The sequence below is a fragment of the Cajanus cajan genome, chromosome 4 (genome assembly GCF_000230855.2).
Source record: "Cajanus cajan strain Asha chromosome 4, NIPB_CcT2T_4, whole genome shotgun sequence".
Classification (NCBI taxonomy): domain Eukaryota; kingdom Viridiplantae; phylum Streptophyta; class Magnoliopsida; order Fabales; family Fabaceae; genus Cajanus; species Cajanus cajan.
Window position 1 is genome coordinate 54,247,232 of NC_138520.1, and position 22,837 is coordinate 54,270,068.

The 22,837-nt window shown below is 33.3% G+C and overlaps 1 protein-coding gene and 1 long non-coding RNA gene across 3 annotated transcripts; both read right to left on the reverse strand.

Annotated features, from left to right (window-relative positions):
- Positions 1-653: 653 nt before the first annotated feature.
- Positions 654-6,995, reverse strand: LOC145956842 (uncharacterized). Of its 2 annotated transcripts, none has more exons than XR_014433131.1 (3): positions 6,563-6,957; positions 1,784-5,676; positions 654-895 (listed from the first exon to the last, which is right to left on the reverse strand). XR_014433131.1 is itself a non-coding variant. In XM_083072592.1 (3 exons), the coding sequence occupies exons 2-3, from the start codon at positions 3,293-3,295 to the stop codon at positions 852-854; spliced, it is 663 nt and encodes a 220-aa protein (XP_082928718.1). In that variant the 5' UTR covers positions 3,296-5,676; positions 6,563-6,995; the 3' UTR covers positions 654-851. The 2 variants fall into 2 exon arrangements, 1 of the variants encoding a protein (XP_082928718.1); XM_083072592.1 differs by having other exon boundaries at positions 2,677-5,676; positions 6,563-6,995.
- Positions 6,996-20,892: 13,897 nt separating this feature from the next.
- LOC145956844 (uncharacterized) lies at positions 20,893-22,837 on the reverse strand. The gene is made up of 2 exons (XR_014433134.1): positions 21,934-22,837; positions 20,893-21,144 (listed from the first exon to the last, which is right to left on the reverse strand). It is a non-coding gene; the product is annotated as an uncharacterized LOC145956844 (long non-coding RNA).

Genomic DNA, 22,837 nt, shown 5'->3' on the forward strand with positions numbered 1-22,837 from the left:
CTACTTAACTTTTAATTATTATGTTATTGTTATATTTATTCAGTGAGGTGTTACTAACCTCATCTAACTCCTTAACTTTTAATTACTATATTATTGTTATATTTATTCAGTGAGGTGTTCTTAACCTCATCTAACTACTTAACTTTTAATTACTATGTTATTGTTATATTTATTCAGTGAGGTGTTCTTAACTTCATCTAACTACTTAACTTTTAATTACTATGTTATTGTTATAATTATTCAGTGAGGTGTTCTTAACCTCATTTAACTACTTAACTTTTAATTACAATGTTTATTTATGTTATTATTATATTTATTCAGTGAGGTGTTCCTAACCTCATCTAACTACTTAACTTTTAATTATTATGTTTATTTATTTACGTTATTATTTAGTGGGGTGTTTCTAACCTCATATATTTGTTTAACCTTTAATTACTATTACTTATTCTATGATTATTCTTAAATCTATTTTGAGTAATTTTTTTTATGATTAATATAATTTGTTAAAATGTCTTTTACTCATTTTAAAGATAATTAATACTCTATGGCCATAGACGATAAAGTTTGAATTATTTGTAGCTGGAGGTTTAACCTTGGGGATTTAAATGAGTAAGAAATGGAGGTGGAATATGTGACACCCTCTACCCCGCATATCATAACTCAATAAATTTAAATATAACATTTAATAATCAAACATGTTTAAAGAGTATCACATTTTTAACAAACACAATCAGCAGAAATTACAAAGAAATAAATCTCAAGTTTCCAAAATAATAACATTAACATCCTAATCTAATCTTATCTATGCCCCGATGTCACATGTCCTATCAGAGCATAGCCCATAAAGAAGCCTAAGCTTCACGACCAACATTCTCAGCCTCATACTGATAATCACCTGTATAACAGTCAGAGAAAAACAACACAAAGAAAAAGGGAGTGAGAAAACATCTCACTCGGCTCACAGTGTAGAAATATATATCAGATAGCCAAGCACAAACAAAATATGTATAACATAGATTAATAACAATATCACATCTTACTCATTCAAGGCATATTCATTTGTCATATAACATCAAAAGACACATGTATGGACACGGACTACATTTTATCATGCATGTGGCGCCAGTCACTTATCACGTAGTATATTGCCGCTAGCAATACACAAAGAGTAGTCTAGGAGTACATGCCGGGACACAACCTCTGCGCACTCTCACTAGAAGGACATACTACCAGAGTCTCGTCGGGATAGCTAAGCCGCGCAAGATACATCCCATGCACACAATGGGCGAGACTGGGACTTCCAAACCGAGCCATCCCCAAGGACTGATCCCCACAGCTTTTACACTAGGGGGCCTTCTCTGGCGGCGTATTCCATATCGTACCCTTATCACTTTATGCAAATGATGCATGTCAAACAAGACTCTATGCATTCTCATATCACTTTATCACTTTCCATGGTCATTTCTCTTTATCACATTTCATATCTCATTGTCACATTATCACATTATCTATCTCATGGTCAATCATATCTCATGGTCATTTCACATCATATTTCATCATCACATCATATCATTAGAAACATCACATTCACATTATCATATCATATTCATAACTTTCACAATCATAATCTCAACAGAATTTCTATTCATACACACATATTAACCAAGCAATTAGAACATACAAACAAACAATATAACATACAACAAACACAGGATTGGGGGCCAATCCCACTACCCAGCATACAATCCCACACCCAGAGCGAGATTTCTCACTCCCCCCTTACCTGGATGACAAGCGCTGAAACTAAAGAAGAGCTTCCTCCTCTAGGCTCCTTCTACTAGGATAGAACCACCTCCTATGGATTCCTCTAGGTCTTCAAAGAGAAGAAGAGGAGAAGAAGAGAGTATAAGAGAAGAGAGAATGAGAATTGAGGGATGGTTTGCAATGGAGAAGTGAAGGGCTATTTATAGCCTTCAAGACACATTAAAAAATGGAAAATAATGAAAAAATCTTAGACAAAACTAAGTGGAATGAATTAGTGAGATGAATTATTAAAGTTGGTGGGATGAATTAATGGAGTTGGTGCCATGTTCTTTTCCTCATCGACTTTAGCTACTGATTTGGACCTTATAGACAGCCGAATCGGAAACTAGTTCCTTCATGAAAGTTGTAGTATTTTCTCTTATCTTTCCATAGCCACCAAGTTTGTATCATTTGAACAACCACCGACCACGTTATACCCCACAAACCGAGGCTTGCCAATCAGTCCAGCGAGAACCAATTGTATCAATAAAATTCCAATTTTGACCTCCTAAACGACAGCTTTTGCAAATGGCTATTTCTGTAAAAGTTGTGCGTTTTTCTCTTAGATTTCCATTGACACCAAGTTTGCATCATTTGGACCATCACAGCCCAAGTTATGCCCTAAACACCGAGGTTTGCCAGTCAGCCCAGCGAAAACGATTTTATTGAAAAGAAAGTTTACAACTATCTAATTAAGCCCAACAATATACATATATTTCTAAAGCCTACAATTAAGCATAAATGAAATGTGAATTAGCTACAATTGAAGTAAAATATAATCACAAAATTATGACCAAATACCATATAATAATAATAAAAACTGGGATGTTACAATTCTCCCCTCCTTTAAGAAATTTCGTCCTCGAAATTTACCTGAAAACAGGAATGGATGAGCTTCCCGCATTTTGCTTTCTAGTTCCCATGTAGCGTCTTCTTCAAAGTTTCCTCCCCAAACAACTTTGACTAAAGGAATTTCCTTACCTCTTAGTTGCCTTACCCTCTTGTCCTCAATTCTCAAAGGTATGGTTTCATAAGTGAGGTTATCCTTTAACTGAATGTTGTAGGGTTCCACAATATGAGATGGGTCATGAATGTATTTTCTAAGTTGAGAAACATGGAAGACATCATGAAGATTTGATAGGGATGGAGGTAACGCAATTTGGTAGGCTACATCACCAACTCTTTTAAGGATCTGGTAGGGACCAATGAATCTTGGAGTAAGTTTGCGAGATTTAAGTGCTCTACCAATTCCAGTCCAAGGAGTTACTTTAAGGAATACATGATCTCCCTCTTTAAACTCAAGGTCTTTCCTTCTTTTATCATAGTAGCTCTTTTGTCTACTTTGTGACGCTCTCATTTTATCCTGGATCATCTTAACCTTTTCGGTGGTTTGTTGAACTATCTCAGGTCCCAAAATGGCACTCTCTCCAGGTTCTACCCAACACAAAGGTGTTCTACATCTCCTACCATACAAAGCCTCATAGGGTGCCATCCCAATACTGGAATGGTAGCTATTATTGTAGGTAAACTCTATCAAAGGTAGGAAACTATCCCAAGTACCTCCATGTTCTAAGATACAAGCTCTCAACAAGTCTTCTAAGGATTGTATGGTCCTCTCAGTCTGGCCATCTGTTTGGGGGTGATATGCTGAACTCAACCTAAGCTTAGTGCCTAACGCCTTATGCAAGCTCTCCCAAAAATCTAGAGGTGAACCTAGGATCTCTATCAGAAACTATACTAGTAGGAACCCCATGCAACCTTACAATCTCACCTATGTACAACTTGGTTAATCTCTCCAAAGGGTATCTAATGTTAATGGGAATAAAATGGGCAGACTTAGTTAATCTATCCACAATGACCCATATAGCATCCAAGTTCTTCCTTGTCCTAGGTAATCCTACTACAAAATCCATCGAGATGCTATCCCATTTCCACACAGGCACATCTAAAGGTTGCAGTAAACCTGAAGGTTTCTGATGTTCTCCCTTAGCCTTCTAACATACTAAGCAAGCATACACAAATTCTTCTATCTTAGGCCACTGGAATATTTTCCTAAGGTCTTGGTACATCTTAGTGGCTCTTAAATGGATGCTAAGAGTACTCTTGTGTCCTCCCTTTAAGATCATCTTTCTAATTTCAAGATTACTAAGCACCCAAATTTATTCTTGCACCTAAAAACAACATCAATTCCAATTTTTTTTTTATTTATTATAAATTTTAATCATATTCCTACTAATCTTTTCCACTTGGTTCACTAGAAAAGATTCTAATCTCATCCATTAATTCACTAGTTATTTTCAACCATAGTCAATTCAATGTTCCTAAAGGTAGTCTCACACATCAATCATAAGTCCCTAAATTCTCCAATCAAATCCAATCCTTAAATATATTAGTGATCATCGTAATCAAGGCATCTGTCATAATATTGATATTACTTCTATGATCATCTGTAAAGATCAAGCACCTAAGCATGTTATACATATAAAATCACTAATTTTACTGCTCCATCTTCAACCAATTCAAACCCCTATCCATCACCTTATTCTATAGTCTCATATCTTGTTACCAATATGAATCAACTAATTGTATTTCTCCAATTTATCTCAATGATCCACTTGTTACTCGAGTCACACCTAGTTTTTCACCACTAGGAGTAATCTCACAAGTCAGACTTAAATCCCTAAAAAGATCCTTCTTTCTAATCATAAGGAAAAATATAAAGGTTTCCTACTCAAAACATTGGTTACCACAATGGCTTTGGCCAAATAACCAGTAAGATCAAAATCTTATTCCTTAAAAATTTCTAACTATCTCTTTTGGTCAATAGATATTTAAAACTCTTATGATCACTAAATACCTCAAGCTTAGAATCATATAGGTAATGTCTTCAAATCAAGGTCATGGGTAAGGTAATTCCTTCTCATAAATTCTCAATTTTCTAGAATCATAAGCTACTTATCTGTTCCTTCTTGCATCCACACTCTATCCAATCTTATCTTAGAAACATAACTATGTTCCACAAAAGACTTACTAAAATCTAGTAGTATTAACACTAGTCAATCTTGCCTTAAGAGTTGGAACTACTCTCATACTTACTATCCCACATAAAGACAATACTCCTCTTAGTGAATGTAGTTAAGGGCAAAGCTATCTTAGAAATTCCTTCAATAAATCTCCAATAATAATAAGCTAACATCATAAAACTCTTATCTTCACTAATTGGCTTAGATATCTCCCCACTTAAATACAACTTCTACCTGAGACATATCCATGTTTACCTTAACTGGAATTTACAAGAACTAGAAAACTTATCTTATACAATAAAAATAATAAATAAATCAATCAATCAATCAATAAATAAGATAAAATAAAATAGTAATACTTAACATACAACCGTCTTGAATATATCTCCACCTTCAACTACAATATGATCATATCACACCCTAAGATCAATCTCACTAACCACACGACATTCACCAATTGATCCCTAAGGTAATCTATCCACATATCAACATACATGCTTACTAAATCATATTAGAATACCATCTTTAAACCTTCAAATATACCATCGATAAGCATGTACATTGTAACGACTCACCTTAGGTCATTACATCAATAACCAACCAAAATAAAAGAGCATATATAATAAAAAAAATAGAGCAAAAGCCAGCTACGCTAGAGTGTAAAAATTGTTTTCATAATAGCAAACATAAATATATTAGTCATTCTCAGTAAAATTATACAGTCATCCAAAATATATTAACATTAACCATCAACAGAAACACCCTAGGTGCTGGTCAAGCTCTAAGCCTAGCCACTTCTCAAAGCAGCTACCCAGAAGACTCCTTGCTATCCCATGGCCTCACACCTAATCTGCTCCCCCACATAGTGAGATCATCACAGTTCCACCACATGGAAACATAAGGGTTAGCACGTATAAAACCAACCATAGTATAAATATTTAACAAATATTTATTCAAACCAACATGTATTTCCAAGATAGATATAAACCAATAGCATACATATTAATTAAAGAAATCCATAACCCTAGTATACAATCCATACCATATGTATACATAATCCACATCCAAAGCAAAGTCACACCACCGTATAATCCATGATGTAACCAACACATCCAAACCAAATGTTGGCCTCAACACCTATCCAAACCAAGTGTTGATACGGTGAAACATGTCAGCAACCCATGTCTCACGCCTAACCTCTCATGGAAAGTATACAGTTGGATTACGTCGTCACGTAACCCTGGTGGGGTCACCTCATCCATCGGTATGACTCGACCCAGACCCATACCGGTAGCAAATAGATACTTAGAGGAGTACTTCAGAATCCACCTAACATCTGAAGTGGTTTACTATATAATCCTTGGAAAATTTCCAAATTGGAAATCCTCACAATGGGATTCCGAAATACCATATTTTCTCCAAAGATTATATCCCTGATCTCACCAAGAGACCTCCCATCCATAACCTTACTCCTCTCAGTCCTATTTACTTTTCCAAACCACATACACATACTTCATAATTATATATATAAACATAATCATAACCATGCCAAATTAAATATCCAAAACAACCACCAACTTGAATAAATAACAACCATCAATTTAAATAAATAACAACCTTCATACAAACAAAATAGCATATTAAAAGTTATACTACTCCTATCATGCTCATGTATACTAGATTAAGTCTTATAAGTACTACCCATACTAGATTAATTTTATAAATGCCACCCTTACTTGGATAAACCTGAATTGAAACCCGGACAGAAATTGAGACTATAGCACAGCTGCCTCCCCAAGGCTCCTTCCGTCTAAAACAGGGACCGGAGCTAAAACTAGGACAGAACCTCCTCCTCTAGATTTCCCTTGGTCTTCAAAGAGAAGAAGAGGGAAAGAAGAGAGTATGAGAGAAGAGAGGATGAGAATGAGAAGTGTTTCTTGGGATGGTTTGCAATGGAGAAGTGAAGGCCTATTTATAGCCTCCATAGCACATTAAAAAAATGGAAAATAATGAAAAAATCTTAGACAAAACGAAATGGGATGAGTTGGATGCCATATTCTTTTCCGCACCGATATTTGACCACCGAATTGGACCTTCTAGACGGCCGAAAATGCGAATGGCTACTTCATGAAAGTTGTAGGGTTTTCTCTTATCTTTCCATAGCCACCGACGTTACATCATTTGTACAATCACAGCCCAAGTTATGCCCCAAAAACCGAGACTTGCCAATCAGCCCAGCGAGAAACAATTGTATCAATAAAATTCCAATTTTGACCTTCTATACGACCGAATTTGAAAATGGCTATTTCTGTAACAGTTGTGAGTTTTTCTCTTATATTTCCATTGACTCCAAGTTTGCATTATTTGGACCATCACAGCCCAAGTTATGCCCCAAAAACCGAGGCTTGTCAGTTAGCCCAGCGAGAAATGGTTCTTAAAATAATTCACCACTATCTAATTAGGTCCAATAATACACATATCTTTCTAAGCATAAATGGAGTGTGAATTATCTATAATTGAAGTAAAATATAACCACCAAATTATGACCAAATACCATATAATAATAATAATAATAATAGTAATAACCATTTTGAAAACTGGGATGTTACATACATGAACAAACTTTATCACATAGCATTATACAACCTTTAAACAACCTCTCAATCCTTATGCAAACACCCCAAAACAAAATCAATTCTTATCCTTGCATTGCCTAACGATTCAAAAATATCATGAAACCATACATATCCCTTCAACAATGTTTAAAGAAAATGATACCTAGAGAGTTATACTTATTCAAATGATCTCAAACCTATCTCAAAATAAAGATAAGAGAATAAGCTACAACTCCTACGAAGACATAGAATTCTAAAAAGATCATCTTCTTAGCTACAAATTTCAAAAACCGCAGCAGATATATTCAGCGCTTATAACTAGACCTTTGATCACCAAAGTAGCTATAACTAGAGTTCTATACCTCCGTTTTACCTGATTCCAGTTCCATTAGAAAGATAACGTCCAAAGCTACTACTTTTGTGAAGACCATAAAATCTGATTCTGTCAATATGATACTCATACAGGCACAACAAAATTTTAACGAAAATAATCCCCATATTATACAGCAATAGTGTACTAACATTTCACAAAATACCTCAACCATTCCAAACTCACTCCTTTCCACCTTAAACTCATATTCAAGCTTTCCATTACAATCCTAGACCAAAACAGCTCACATATTTAGTGCAAAGGACTTAGAGAATAATATTCACATATTGCCTAAACCATAAAAGTTAACATGAAGCACCAATACTCAAGGAACGTTTCAACCTCTCATCAAAATATCAAAACTCCAATTCTCAGATACAACCTCCTTGGATTCAATCGCTACTACTATAGATTCCTAAATTTCATTAATCGTAAACTTTTGACAAATTAATGTCTCTCCTAATTCTAAGGTCTCAATAGGCTTTATCCGTACTATTGGTACATAAGCTCACCATACGAGTGATACTACTCAACCACTACTTCTTACGTAAGCAAGAAGTATCAAACAAATAAGCAATTATGAAAAGAGCAATCAAAAATAGCATCATCAAATTATATCATGTCTATCAAACAAATCCTGAGAACACAATGCACACAACATAATCAATCATCATATTAGCACATCAATCAACTCATCACATTATTAATCTACCAAACAAGCATGGTAGACTCATAACTCACGGTCGATTAGATCGACTTGCTCTGATACCACTAAATGTGACACCCTCTACCCCGCATATCATAACTCAATAAATTTAAATATAACATTTAATAATCAAACATGTTTAAAGAGTATCACATTTTTAACAAACACAATCAGCAGAAATTACAAAGAAATAAATCTCAAGTTTCCAAAATAATAACATTAACATCCTAATCTAATCTTATCTATGCCCCGATGTCACATGTCCTATCAGAGCATAGCCCATAAAGAAGCCTAAGCTTCACGACCAACATTCTCAGCCTCATACTGATAATCACCTGTATAACAGTCAGAGAAAAACAACACAAAGAAAAAGGGAGTGAGAAAACATCTCACTCGGCTCACAGTGTAGAAATATATATCAGATAGCCAAGCACAAACAAAATATGTATAACATAGATTAATAACAATATCACATCTTACTCATTCAAGGCATATTCATTTGTCATATAACATCAAAAGACACATGTATGGACACGGACTACATTTTATCATGCATGTGGCGCCAGTCACTTATCACGTAGTATATTGCCGCTAGCAATACACAAAGAGTAGTCTAGGAGTACATGCCGGGACACAACCTCTGCGCACTCTCACTAGAAGGACATACTACCAGAGTCTCGTCGGGATAGCTAAGCCGCGCAAGATACATCCCATGCACACAATGGGCGAGACTGGGACTTCCAAACCGAGCCATCCCCAAGGACTGATCCCCACAGCTTTTACACTAGGGGGCCTTCTCTAGCGGCGTATTCCATATCGTACCCTTATCACTTTATGCAAATGATGCATGTCAAACAAGACTCTATGCATTCTCATATCACTTTATCACTTTCCATGGTCATTTCTCTTTATCACATTTCATATCTCATTGTCACATTATCACATTATCTATCTCATGGTCAATCATATCTCATGGTCATTTCACATCATATTTCATCATCACATCATATCATTAGAAACATCACATTCACATTATCATATCATATTCATAACTTTCACAATCATAATCTCAACAGAATTTCTATTCATACACACATATTAACCAAGCAATTAGAACATACAAACAATATAACATACAACAAACACAGGATTGGGGGCCAATCCCACTACCCAGCATACAATCCCACACCCAGAGCGAGATTTCTCACTCCCCCCCTTACCTGGATGACAAGCGCTGAAACTAAAGAAGAGCTTCCTCCTCTAGGCTCCTTCTACTAGGATAGAACCACCTCCTATGGATTCCTCTAGGTCTTCAAAGAGAAGAAGAGGAGAAGAAGAGAGTATAAGAGAAGAGAGAATGAGAATTGAGGGATGGTTTGCAATGGAGAAGTGAAGGGCTATTTATAGCCTTCAAGACACATTAAAAAATGGAAAATAATGAAAAAATCTTAGACAAAACTAAGTGGAATGAATTAGTGAGATGAATTATTAAAGTTGGTGGGATGAATTAATGGAGTTGGTGCCATGTTCTTTTCCTCATCGACTTTAGCTACTGATTTGGACCTTATAGACAGCCGAATCGGAAACTATTTCCTTCATGAAAGTTGTAGTATTTTCTCTTATATTTCCATAGCCACCAAGTTTGTATCATTTGAACAACCACCGACCAAGTTATACCCCACAAACCGAGGCTTGCCAATCAGTCCAGCGAGAACCAATTGTATCAATAAAATTCCAATTTTGACCTCCTAAACGACAGATTTTGCAAATGGCTATTTCTGTAAAAGTTATGCAATTTTCTCTTAGATTTCCATTGACACCAATTTTGCATCATTTGGACCATAACAGCCCAAGTTATGCCCTAAACACCGAGGTTTGCCAGTCAGCCCAGCGAAAACGATTTTATTGAAAAGAAAGTTTACAACTATCTAATTAAGCCCAACAATATACATATATTTCTAAAGCCTACAATTAAGCATAAATGAAATGTGAATTAGCTACAATTGAAGTAAAATATAATCACAAAATTATGACCAAATACCATATAATAATAATAAAAACTGGGATGTTACAGAATATGTTTTGGTTGGTGTTATAATGATGCTCATTTATCCTGACTAGTCACTACAAGTATAATTCAAATTTTATTGTATCAAGAAAATCTAATATTTAATCTGTATAAATATATTTATATATATATATGTTAAAATTTTATTTATAAATAATTATGTTTATTCGTTCGAATTATTGTATTTATTGGATATTGTTCTTACTCCTTTCTTTTCTTTGTTTTTTTTAATTAAATATATTATAAATAGATGGATCAACTTGAGATTCCAGATCATTTTGCTGTTATTATTACTGCTGTCCTACGTGGAAGGAAATTGGAATACGGAGGCTATTTGATGGATCTGTTATAACTTTACTTGTCAATCATATTATTTTAATTGTAATTTTCTTTCCGTTATGAATATATATATTGTATTAAAAGAGTAAGGAAAATGAATAATGTGTAAAATAATACGTTATTCTAAATATTTTAGAACGATATGTTATGTATTAAATTCACAAGATATTCTTTTCTTTACTTTTGTTTTTATTAAATAAATATATAGATATTGTTAATGATATAATTGCGAAAATATTAAAATTTTATATTGTATAATTTGGGTATTAGAATTAGGCGTTACATTTAATGGTATCAGAGCAACGTTCCATGTGTAACTTGGGGAAATGTGCTAACCATGTTTCTATTATAAACTGATCTATAAAATTACAGATGGCAGGAAGAAGGAATACCGAACTAACAGAGGCTGTACAAGCTATTAGGGACATGGCTGCCGCCTTGTTAAGGAATCAACCACCAGGAAGAACAGGAGAGTCACAAGGACTTGTAGAATTCAGAAGCAATAACCCTTCCCAATTTGATGGAGGATACAATCCTGAAAAAGCTGAATTATGGATTAAAGAAATAGAAAAAATATTTCGAGCTATGAACTGTCCTGACAACCAAAAAGTAAATTATGCAGTATTTATGTTAGTAGGAGAAGCAGAATATTGGTGGGATAGTACCAGGAGATTATTAGAAGGAGGGGGAATAATCATTACATGGGAAGTATTTAGAACCAAATTTTTTGAAAAATATTTTCCTAATGATGTTAGGAGGGCTAAAGAAATAGAATTTATGCAGTTAAAACAAGGGAATATGACAGTGGGAGAATATGCCTCTAAGTTTGAGGAATTGGGAAAATACTCTACTTTCTTTTATCACCCTGATGAGAGGATGAAGTGTATTAAATTCGAGGATGGACTTAGATCAGAATTAAGAAAGGCAGTAGGGATATTGGAAATCTCTGATTTTCCCACATTAATACACAAGTGTCGATTTTTGGAAGGTTTTGATCATAATAAGGATAATAGACCAAAATCTTTTGGCCCTCAATTTAGTAAGAAAAGGGATAATGAAAGAAAACCTTATGTTCGACCACAATGGAAACCCCAATCTTCTCAATTTGCAGGAAATTCCAGTAGGTCCATTAATAATCAAGCCAAGTGTTTTAAGTGTGGACAGGGTCATTATACTAAAGATTGTCATCTCAAAGGACCTATTTGTTTCAAGTGTGGAAAGCCTGGTCATGTATTTTCTGAGTGTGGACAACCAAAGACGCACGTGAATACTTCCGGATCCAAACCAAGACCTTCTACAACTGGAAGAGTTTACACCATGACCGGAACTGAAGCTGCTCAAAACAACGATCTAATACAAGGTAAATGTTTCATTAAAGGCAAAACTTTAAATGTACTGTATGATTCAGGCGTAACTCATTCTTTTATCTCCAATAATTGTGTTCAATACCTCCAATTACCAATTTCTTCTTTAGAGAATAATTTGATTGTTTCAACCCCTACAAACAAATCTGTAATTACCAATAAGGTTTGTTCAGACTGTCCTATTTTTATTGGCGATAAAAAATTTCTTGTAAATTTGATCTGCTTACCTTTATCACAATTAGATGTGATTTTAGGTATGAACTGGTTATCTTCCAACCACGTTCTTCTTAATTGTGCAGAAAAGTCTATAATATTTTCTGATCCTAAGGACCTATCGATTTCATTATCTAAACCAATAAACAAGTTTCCTTGGGGTAAAGTTCAAGGATATTTAATCTTATCCACTATGGAAACTAAAGAGGAAGTCAACTTGAAAGACATAGCTGTCGTTCAAAATTTTCCTGAAGTCTTTCCTAATGATATTCCTGGTTTGCCACCTGACAGAGAGATTGAATTTTCGATTGATTTAATACCTGGAACTGGACCAATTTCAATGGCACCTTATAGGATGTCACCTTCTGAATTAGCTGAGTTGAAGAAACAATTAGAGGAGTTACTTGAAAAACAATTCATACGCCCTAGTGTATCACCTTGGGGGGCTCCTGTTTTGTTAGTCAAAAAGAAAGATGGAAGCTTTAGACTGTGTGTGGACTATCGGCAATTAAATAAGTTTACCATAAAGAATAAATACCCTCTTCCTAGGATAGATGATTTGATGGATCAATTAAGAGGAGCCACTGTATTTTCTAAGATAGATCTAAGATCAGGATACCATCAAATCAAAGTGAAAGCAGAAGACATACAGAAAACTGCATTTAGAACAAGGTATGGTCATTATGAATATCAAGTAATGCCTTTTGGAGTAACCAATGCACCTGCAGTGTTCATGGATTATATGAATAGGATTTTTCGTCCGTATTTAGACCATTTTGTGGTGGTCTTTATAGATGATATCCTCATATATTCTCGAACTCATGAAGAGCATGAAGAACACCTTCAAACTGTTCTCCAAATCCTGAAAGATAAACAACTGTATGCCAAACTTTCTAAGTGTGAATTTTGGTTAGAGGAGGTTAAGTTTTTAGGACATGTGATTTCCAAAGATGGAGTGTCTGTGGATCCATCTAAGGTAGAAGCAGTTCTACTATGGGAACCTCCAAAGACGGTAACAGAAATCCGTAGTTTTTTGGGTTTGGCAGGATATTACAGGAGATTCATTGAAGGATTTTCTAAAATAGCTATGCCTTTAACTCAACTCACCAAGAAAGGACAACCCTTTGAGTGGACAGAAAAATGTGAGAATAGTTTTCAGGAGCTTAAGAAAAGATTAACTACTGCACCAGTCTTAGCCTTACCCAATCCTAATGGACAATTTGTCGTATTTTGTGATGCCTCAAAAATGGGATTAGGGTGTGTTCTTATGCAAGATAGAAGGGTAGTAGCATATGCTTCTAGACAGTTGAGAGCTCATGAAAGGAATTACCCAACCCATGATCTAGAACTAGCTGCCATTGTTTTTGCACTCAAAATATGGAGACATTATGTGTATGGTGGTAAGTTTGATGTTTTTAGTGATCATAAAAGTTTAAAATATTTGTTTGATCAAAAGGAACTGAATATGAGACAAAGAAGGTGGATGGAATTTTTGAAAGATTATGATTTTGAATTACATTACCATCCAGGGAAAGCCAATGTTGTGGCTGATGCACTGAGTAGAAAATCCTTACATGTCTCCTCATTAATGATTCAAGAGATGAATTTGATAGAAAAATTTAGAGACATGAGTTTATCAACTACGGTAAGTCAAGATAAAATACAATTGCATGCGGTTCAAATTACTAGTGACTTACATGGACAAATTGGTGAGGCTCAGGTAGTTGATAAATTCATTCAGAAGAAAAAGAGGTTGATAGGTCAAAAGGATGGTGAAAAGTTCGATTTAGATCAAAGAGGAGTTTTGAGATTTAATAATAGGATATGTGTACCCAATGATTCAGAAATTAAGAAAATAATTTTAGGTGAGGCACATAAGAGCAAGCTGAGCATACACCCTGGGGCAACAAAGATGTATCAAGATCTCAAAAGAATGTTTTGGTGGCCCAAAATGAAAAAGGAAATAGCACAATATGTGGCTACATGTTTGATTTGTCAAAAAGCTAAGATAGAACACCAAAAGCCGGCAGGAATGTTACAACCCTTAGATATACCTGAATGGAAATGGGACAGTATAGCAATGGATTTTGTAGTTGGTTTACCACGAACAATTCATAAGTTTGATTCCATATGGGTTATTGTGGATAGACTAACAAAATCTGCTCATTTCTTACCCATCAACATTAGGTATTCTCTAGAAAAATTGACTGAACTGTATATAAGAGAGATTGTAAGGTTGCATGGGGTACCATCTAGCATAATATCTGATAGGGATCCTAGATTCACTTCTAGATTTTGGGGAAGTTTACATCAAGCATTAGGAACTAAGCTTCGTCTTAGCTCTGCATATCATCCTCAAACAGATGGACAATCAGAAAGAACCATACAATCCCTAGAAGATTTATTGAGAACTTGTGTGCTAGAGAATTCTGGTAGTTGGGACAAATACTTGCCTCTGATTGAATTCACTTATAACAACAGTTTCCATTCTAGCATAGGTATGGCACCCTATGAAGCTTTATATGGAAGAAGGTGTAGAACTCCTTTGTGTTGGTTTGAGACAGGAGAGAATTTAATCTTGGGTCCTGAATTGGTGCAACAAACCACGGAAAAGATCAAAATGATTCAAGAAAAATTGAGAATGACTCAAAGCAGACAAAAAAGTTATGCTGATAAAAGAAGACGACCTCTTGAATTCCAGGAAGGTGATCATGTATTTTTGAAAGTTACACCAACAGCTGGTATTGGTAGGGTAATGAAATCAAAGAAACTCACTCCTCGATTTATTGGTCCTTATCAAATCCTTAGAAAAATAGGTCCTGTTGCTTACCAAATTTCTCTACCACCTTTTCTTTCTAATCTCCATAATGTTTTCCATGTGTCTCAGTTAAGAAAATATATTTCTGACCCTTCTCATATAATAATGCCTGATACAGTACAATTAAAGGATAACCTTACATTTGAAACAATGCCTGTACAGATCGTAGACAGGAGGATCAAGCAGTTGAGAGGCAAACAGATTGCATTGGTAAAAGTCATTTGGAATAAAGACACTGGAGATGCTACTTGGGAACTCGAAGAAGAAGTTAGAAAAAATTATCCTTATCTATTTTAAGCAATAAAAATTTCGAGGACGAAATTTCTGTAAGTAGGGAAGAATTGTAATATCCCAAATTTTATTAAATAAAACAGGTTATTTTGATTTTAAATATTTATTGAGATTATTAGAAAATTTATCATATTTTTATATACGTATTTTACTATTTATATATACGTATTTTACTATTCACATATACGTATTTACGTATTTATGAATAGTAAATATATTATTATTTTAATAAATAGTAATTTCCAAAAACAAGAACGTAAGCACTTACGTTTGTTTCAAATTATTATATTATTTTTTAATGAATAGTAATTTATAATATTATAATAATGAATAGTGCATAGTAACTTATAATATTATTTTAATGAATAGTGCATAGTGCATAGTAACTTCAAAATTTCTATAAATAGGAGCCTAAGGTTTTGAAAATTCAGAATTCTAGAGAGAAGGAAATTCTGGAGAAATAGAGAGAGAAAGTAAGAGAGAGAGAAGGAGAAAGAAAAGGAGGTTCTGCTCTAGTGCCTTGTTTAAGGAGAAAGAGGAAGAGATTCTGCCCAAGTTTTTAGAGAGATATTACACTAGTTTCAACTCCTACTTATCTAGGTAAGGGGGAGGAGAACCTTATCTTTTTAAAATTTTATATACTATTATGTATATTTATTTATGTCATTTACTTGATTATATTTATTTAGTGGGGTATCTCTAACCTCATCTATTTGCTTATATTTATTTAGTGGGGTGCCCCTAACCTCATTATTGTTATATTTATTCAGTGAGGTGTTACTAACCTCATCTAACTCCTTAACTTTTAATTACTATATTATTGTTATATTTATTCAGTGAGGTGTTCTTAACCTCATCTAACTACTTAACTTTTAATTACTATGTTATTGTTATATTTATTCAGTGAGGTGTTACTAACCTCATCTAACTCCTTAACTTTTAATTACTATATTATTGTTATATTTATTCAGTGAGGTGTTCTTAACCTCATCTAACTACTTAACTTTTAATTACTATGTTATTGTTATATTTATTCAGTGAGGTGTTCTTAACTTCATCTAACTACTTAACTTTTAATTACTATGTTATTGTTATAATTATTCAGTGAGGTGTTCTTAACCTCATTTAACTACTTAACTTTTAATTACAATGTTTATTTATGTTATTATTATATTTATTCAGTGAGGTGTTCCTAACCTCATCTAACTACTTAACTTTTAATTATTATGTTTATTTATTTACGTTATTATTTAGTGGGGTGTTTCTAACCTCATATATTTGTTTAACCTTTAATTACTATTACTTATTCTATGATTATTCTTAAATCTATTTTGAGTAATTTTTTTTATGATTAATATAATTTGTTAAAATGTCTTTTACTCATTTTAAAGATAATTAATACTCTATGGCCATAGACGATAAAGTTTGAATTATTTGTAGCTGGAGGTTTAACCTTGGGGATTTAAATGAGTAAGAAATGGAGGTGGAATATCTTTTGGTTGGTGTTATAATGATGCTCATTTATCCTGACTAGTCACTACAAGTATAATTCAAATTTTATTGTATCAAGAAAATCTAATATTTAATCTGTATAAATATATTTATATATATATATGTTAAAATTTTATTTATAAATAATTATGTTTATTCGTTCGAATTATTGTATTTATTGGATATTGTTCTTACTCCTTTCTTTTCTTTGTTTTTTTTTAATTAAATATATTATAAATAGATGGATCAACTTGAGATTCCAGATCATTTTGCTGTTATTATTACTGCTGTCCTACGTGGAAGGAAATTGGAATACGGAGGCTATTTGATGGATCTGTTATAACTTTACTTGTCAATCATATTATTTTAATTGTAATTTTCTTTCCGTTATGAATATATATATTGTATTAAAAGAGTAAGGAAAATGAATAATGTGTAAAATAATACGTTATTCTAAATATTTTAGAACGATATGTTATGTATTAAATTCACAAGATATTCTTTTCTTTACATTTGTTTTTATTAAATAAATATATAGATATTGTTAATGATATAATTGCGAAAATATTAAAATTTTATATTGTATAATTTGGGTATTAGAATTAGGCGTTACAATACACACAAACACACACACACAAACACACAAACACACACACACACATACACACACACACACACACATTTATATATACATATAATACAAGGGGTTATAATTATACCAGTGTAACTTTTACTAAGTATTACGCCGCTCAATAACTTTATATTAAATGTGAATTTTGTTAATCCAACTGTTAAATTGAAAATTCTTTACTCTTAAATCATATATACAAAATGTTATATTAATCGAAGATAATTTCTTATAAAACAAAATTAAATCTGTCAGAAAATTTATATTTTCGATGAAAATTTTTTTGTAGGAAAAGCTATATTATTGATGGAATATTTCAGATAAATTTATATTTGTCGAAAATGTAAGAACTGGTTTTAAATTTGATATGAAATTATTATGATATATTTATATAAGATTTTAAGTTAGTATTTTATTAATGGTTGATATTAAAAAATCAAACAACAATAAATACATTTTTTGAATTTTATGTTTGATTTAAGATAACTTACAAAATAACTCTTGGTAAAGTTATTCCGCTCAATAACTCATAGTGTGTGTTGAATTTCATCGATCCAATTAATTGTTAAATTAAAAGTTATTAAATTTTACTAATAATTAATATAAAAAATTAATTAGTTTTGGAATAAATTATTTGCTAATTAACAATATAATTGAAATATTAATTATTTTAAATTATTCAACTAAAATCTTATTGATAATTTACTATATGATCTTAATATTTTTGTATAACTAATATCTGGTTTTAAATTTGATATGAGAATATTATGATATAATTAGATAAGACTTTAAGTTAGTACTTTATCAATGGTTGATAATTAGAAAATAAAAGAAGGATAAATATATTTTTGAATTTTATATGTTTGATTTAAGGTAAATAAATATATTAAATTAATTAAAAATTTATTTAAAATGTTAAAATTTAATTTATAAGTATGTAATAAATAAATATTTATAATTTTATAAATTATATTATCATTATAAAATATAAAATTAAATAATTTAAATTATAATTTTAAATAGAAATAAGTAGATGTTAATTATAAAAGTACGTACATATAAATAAAGAATAATTAAATATATTATCATTATTATTATTATTATTATTATTTGTAATATAAAATTTATATATTATTATTATAGTACAAGTATGAGATTGTATATTTGAGGATGACTTAAATGAATTAATTTGTATAAGTTATATTGACAACATACATATACATTTCGATAGCTTACTCATCAGAACTTCACAGTTAAGCGTGCTTGACCTAGAGTAGTACAGAGATGGGCGACCTTCTGAGAAGTTTCCTGAAAATTGCACAAGTAAGGATAAAACACGCTAAACAGTGAAATATTGTGAAATACAATCCTTGAGAGGCCAAATATGAGAGTTGTTACAATAAATTTATTAAAATTAAAACACGCTAAACCACTTCTGGCTCGTCAACTTCACTCATAGACACTAGTATTCTTAAACCACTTCTGGTTGCCTGAGTATTCTCAACCACTCATAGTTTGTCAACTTTTCTTGCTGACGCTAGTATTCTTTACTCTGCCACTTCTGGCTCTTAGTGAGTATTATCGACCAACTCCTGGCCTGTTGACTTTACTAATCAACGCTAGTATTCTTTGATTAGCCACTTCTGGCTCCCAGTGAGTATTCTCGACCAACTCCTGGCCATTGACTTCACTCATCAATTCTAGTATTCTTTGTTTAGCCAATTGTGGCTCCTAGTGAGTATTATCGACCAACTCCTGGCCCGTTGACTTCACTCATCAACGCTAGTATTCTTTGATCAGCCACTTCTGCCTCCCAGTGAGTATTCTTGACCAACTCCTAGCCCGTTGACTTCACTCATCAACACTAGTATTCTTTGATCAGCCACTTCTAGCTCCCAGTGAGTATTCTTTGACAAGCCTCTCCAGACTTTACAAGTATTCTTTTCCTAGCCTCTTCAGGCTTTACAAATATCAAATGGACAGATTTGGTTTGAGTTTCTGGGTTACTTTCACAGAGAGGATAAATAGGTTTCTACATTCACTGACGTATGTAACCTTAGTCTTTATAATGATTAAGTGTTTGGTTAACTCTCACAGAGAGGATACATAAAATGGTACACTCACTAAGGTTTTGTTCCAAAGATGGACATGTTTGGAACTCCTTAGTTTATAGAGATAAATACATTATTGGTACATTTGACTCTATACGCACTATCTCTAGTTTCGTTGTTTCGTGGGCTTGATATCACTTGGTTAAGAATGCAAACATGGAAGCCAACCTTCCAAGGTTTGAGATAGTGATATATATATTGTCTCGTAGGATTTGCCTGTTGCAATTGTTCGTTGAAGCAGATATAGTCGTTCATGACTAGTTTGATCTCTTATTTAATACTTGAGTTCTTGCATTAAATAATGCTTTATGTGATAGACATTGCGTACAATCTTCTTTGCCTTGTTAGCAGCTGTGTCTAAGTTTAGCAGAGACCTAAGAACCTTTTTTTTTTGTCACATAGCTATTGAGTGTTGTCTTTATTTGCAAAAGTGATGTATTTTTTCTGACACATGTATGCTTTTGCTTTTGCGTGCTTTTCTTCTTCTTCTTCTCTTCTCTTTAATCACGCTTTTTACGTTGAGAACATTTGACTGATTGTAGGTGTTGCCTTGATTTGTCTTTTAAGACTAGATTCTTTAATTGCTTGCGTGAAAGTCTTCATCTGCGTCTGTTGGTCTTATGCATCTCAATCTTGTCCTCTGTCTGAGCATATGAGTTTAATGCTTTGACTTTCTTTTGATCTTTGACTCATGCTTTGTCTAATTCCTTATATCGTACTGGCGGTTTGTCCTTGACACATCTTCATATGATATTGGACTCATAGTCGTTTGGTGCACATATTGTACTCTATCTATTTCAATTTGATTCGTCTAGTTCTCATGATGTGCCTTGCATTGACTATTCTTTATCTGATTTGACCATTTGGCTTTCTTACTGTTTAGTTCATCTTTTTTTTTTTTTTTTTCTTATTTTGGCTTTTGTTTTGATGCCTTCATTTTCTGTGCATGAAGTGGCTCTTGTTTCATCCTTCAGCTTGCTTGTACTTATGTTTTTCTGAAACACTAACACACTTGTTAGAAATAACAATTGTGACACCCTCTACCCCGCATATCATAAATCAATAAATTTAAATAATATAACTTTAATAATCAAACATGTTTACAGAGTATCACATTTTTAACAAACATAATCAGCGGAAATTACAAAGAAATAAATCTCAAAGTTTTCAAAGTAATTTAAAATAACATTAACAACCTAATCTAATCTTATCTATACCCCGATGTCACATGTCCTATCAGAGCATAGCCCATAAAGAAGCCTAAGCTTCACCACCAACATCCTCAGCCTCATGCTGATAATCACCTGTATAACGGTTAAAGAAAAACAACACAAAGAAAAAGGGAGTGAGAAAACAGCTCACTCGGCTCATAGTGTAGGAATATATACTAGATAGCCAAACACAAACAATACATACGTAAAATAACAATATCTCATATTTGCACATATATCATGCAATGGTTTTCTTGACTAGACTCACAAATGCATGCATGTGGCGCCATACGGAAGATTCTCATATCATCGTGGGTGACCCTAAGGTACACCTGGTTATCATATCGTGGGTGACCCAAAGGTACACCTGGTTATCATATCGTGGGTGACCCAAAGGTACACCTGGTTATCATATCGTGGGTGACCCAAAGGTACACCTTGTTAGTCGTGGGTATGCGGCCTTAGCGGCACACCTGGAGTATTGTATGCATATGATGCATGTCAAACAAGACTCTATGCATTCTCATATTACTTTATCACTTTCCATGGTCATTTCATATCTCATTAACATATTATCACATTTCATATCTCATGTCTCAATCATATTTCATATTATCTCATGGTCATTTCACATCATCATATTTCATCATCACATCATATCATATTATCATCATATCATATCATCACATTCACATTATCACATCATATTCACAACTTTCACAATCATAGTCTCAACATAGTTTCTATTCATACACGTATATTAACCAAGCAATTAGAACATACAAACAATATGACATATAACAAACACAGGATTGGGGGCCAATCCCACTACCCAGCATACAATCCCACACCCAGAGCGAGGTTTCTCACTCCCCCCCTTACCTGGATGACAAGCGCTGAAACTAAAGAAGAGCTTCCTCCTCTAGGCTCCTTCTACTAGGATAGAACCACCTCCTATGGATTCCTCTAGGTCTTCAAAGAGAAGAAGAGGAGAAGAAGAGAGTATAAGAGAAGAGAGAATGAGAATTGAGGGATGGTTTGCAATGGAGAAGTGAAGGGATATTTATAGCCTTCAAGACACATTAAAAAATGGAAAATAATGAAAAAATCTTAGACAAAACTAAGTGGAATGAATTAGTGAGATGAATTATTAAAGTTGGTGGGATGAATTAATGGAGTTGGTGCCATGTTCTTTTCCTCATCGACTTTAGCTACTGATTTGGACCTTATATACAGCCGAATCTGAAACTATTTCCTTCATGAAAGTTGTAGGATTTTCTCTTATCTTTCCATAGCCACCAAGTGTGTATCATTTGAACAACCACCGACCAAGTTATACCCCACAAACCGAGGCTTGGCAATCAGTCCAGCAAGAAACAATTGTATCAATCAAATTCCAATTTTGACCTCCTAAACGACCGATTGTGCAAATGGCTATTTCTGTAAAAGTTGTGCGTTGTTCTCTTAGATTTCCATTGACACCAATTTTGCATCATTTGGACCATCACAGCCCAAGTTATGCCCTAAACACCGAGGTTTGCCAGTCAGCCCAGCGAAAACGATTTTATTGAAAAGAAAGTTTACAACCAACAATATACATATATTTCTAAAGCCTATAATTAAGCATAAATGGAGTGTGAATTAGTTACAATTGAAGTAAAATATAATCACCAAATTATGACTAAATAATAATAATAATAATAATAGTAATAATAACCATTTTGAAAACTGGGATGTTACAACAATATGCATTATATTTGTCATATTCAAAACCTCACTTGAAATT

What these genes read in the sequence shown, in the direction of transcription:
- LOC145956842 (XM_083072592.1), bottom strand. Translation starts at nt 3,295, where the DNA reads ATGGCACCCTATGAGGCTTTGTATGGTAGGAGATGTAGAACACCTTTG. An exon ending in TCATCCATTCCTGTTTTCAG is followed by an intron (nt 896 to 2,676) that starts GTAAATTTCGAG and finishes ACTGTTATACAG; the next exon opens with GTGATTATCAGTATGAGGCT.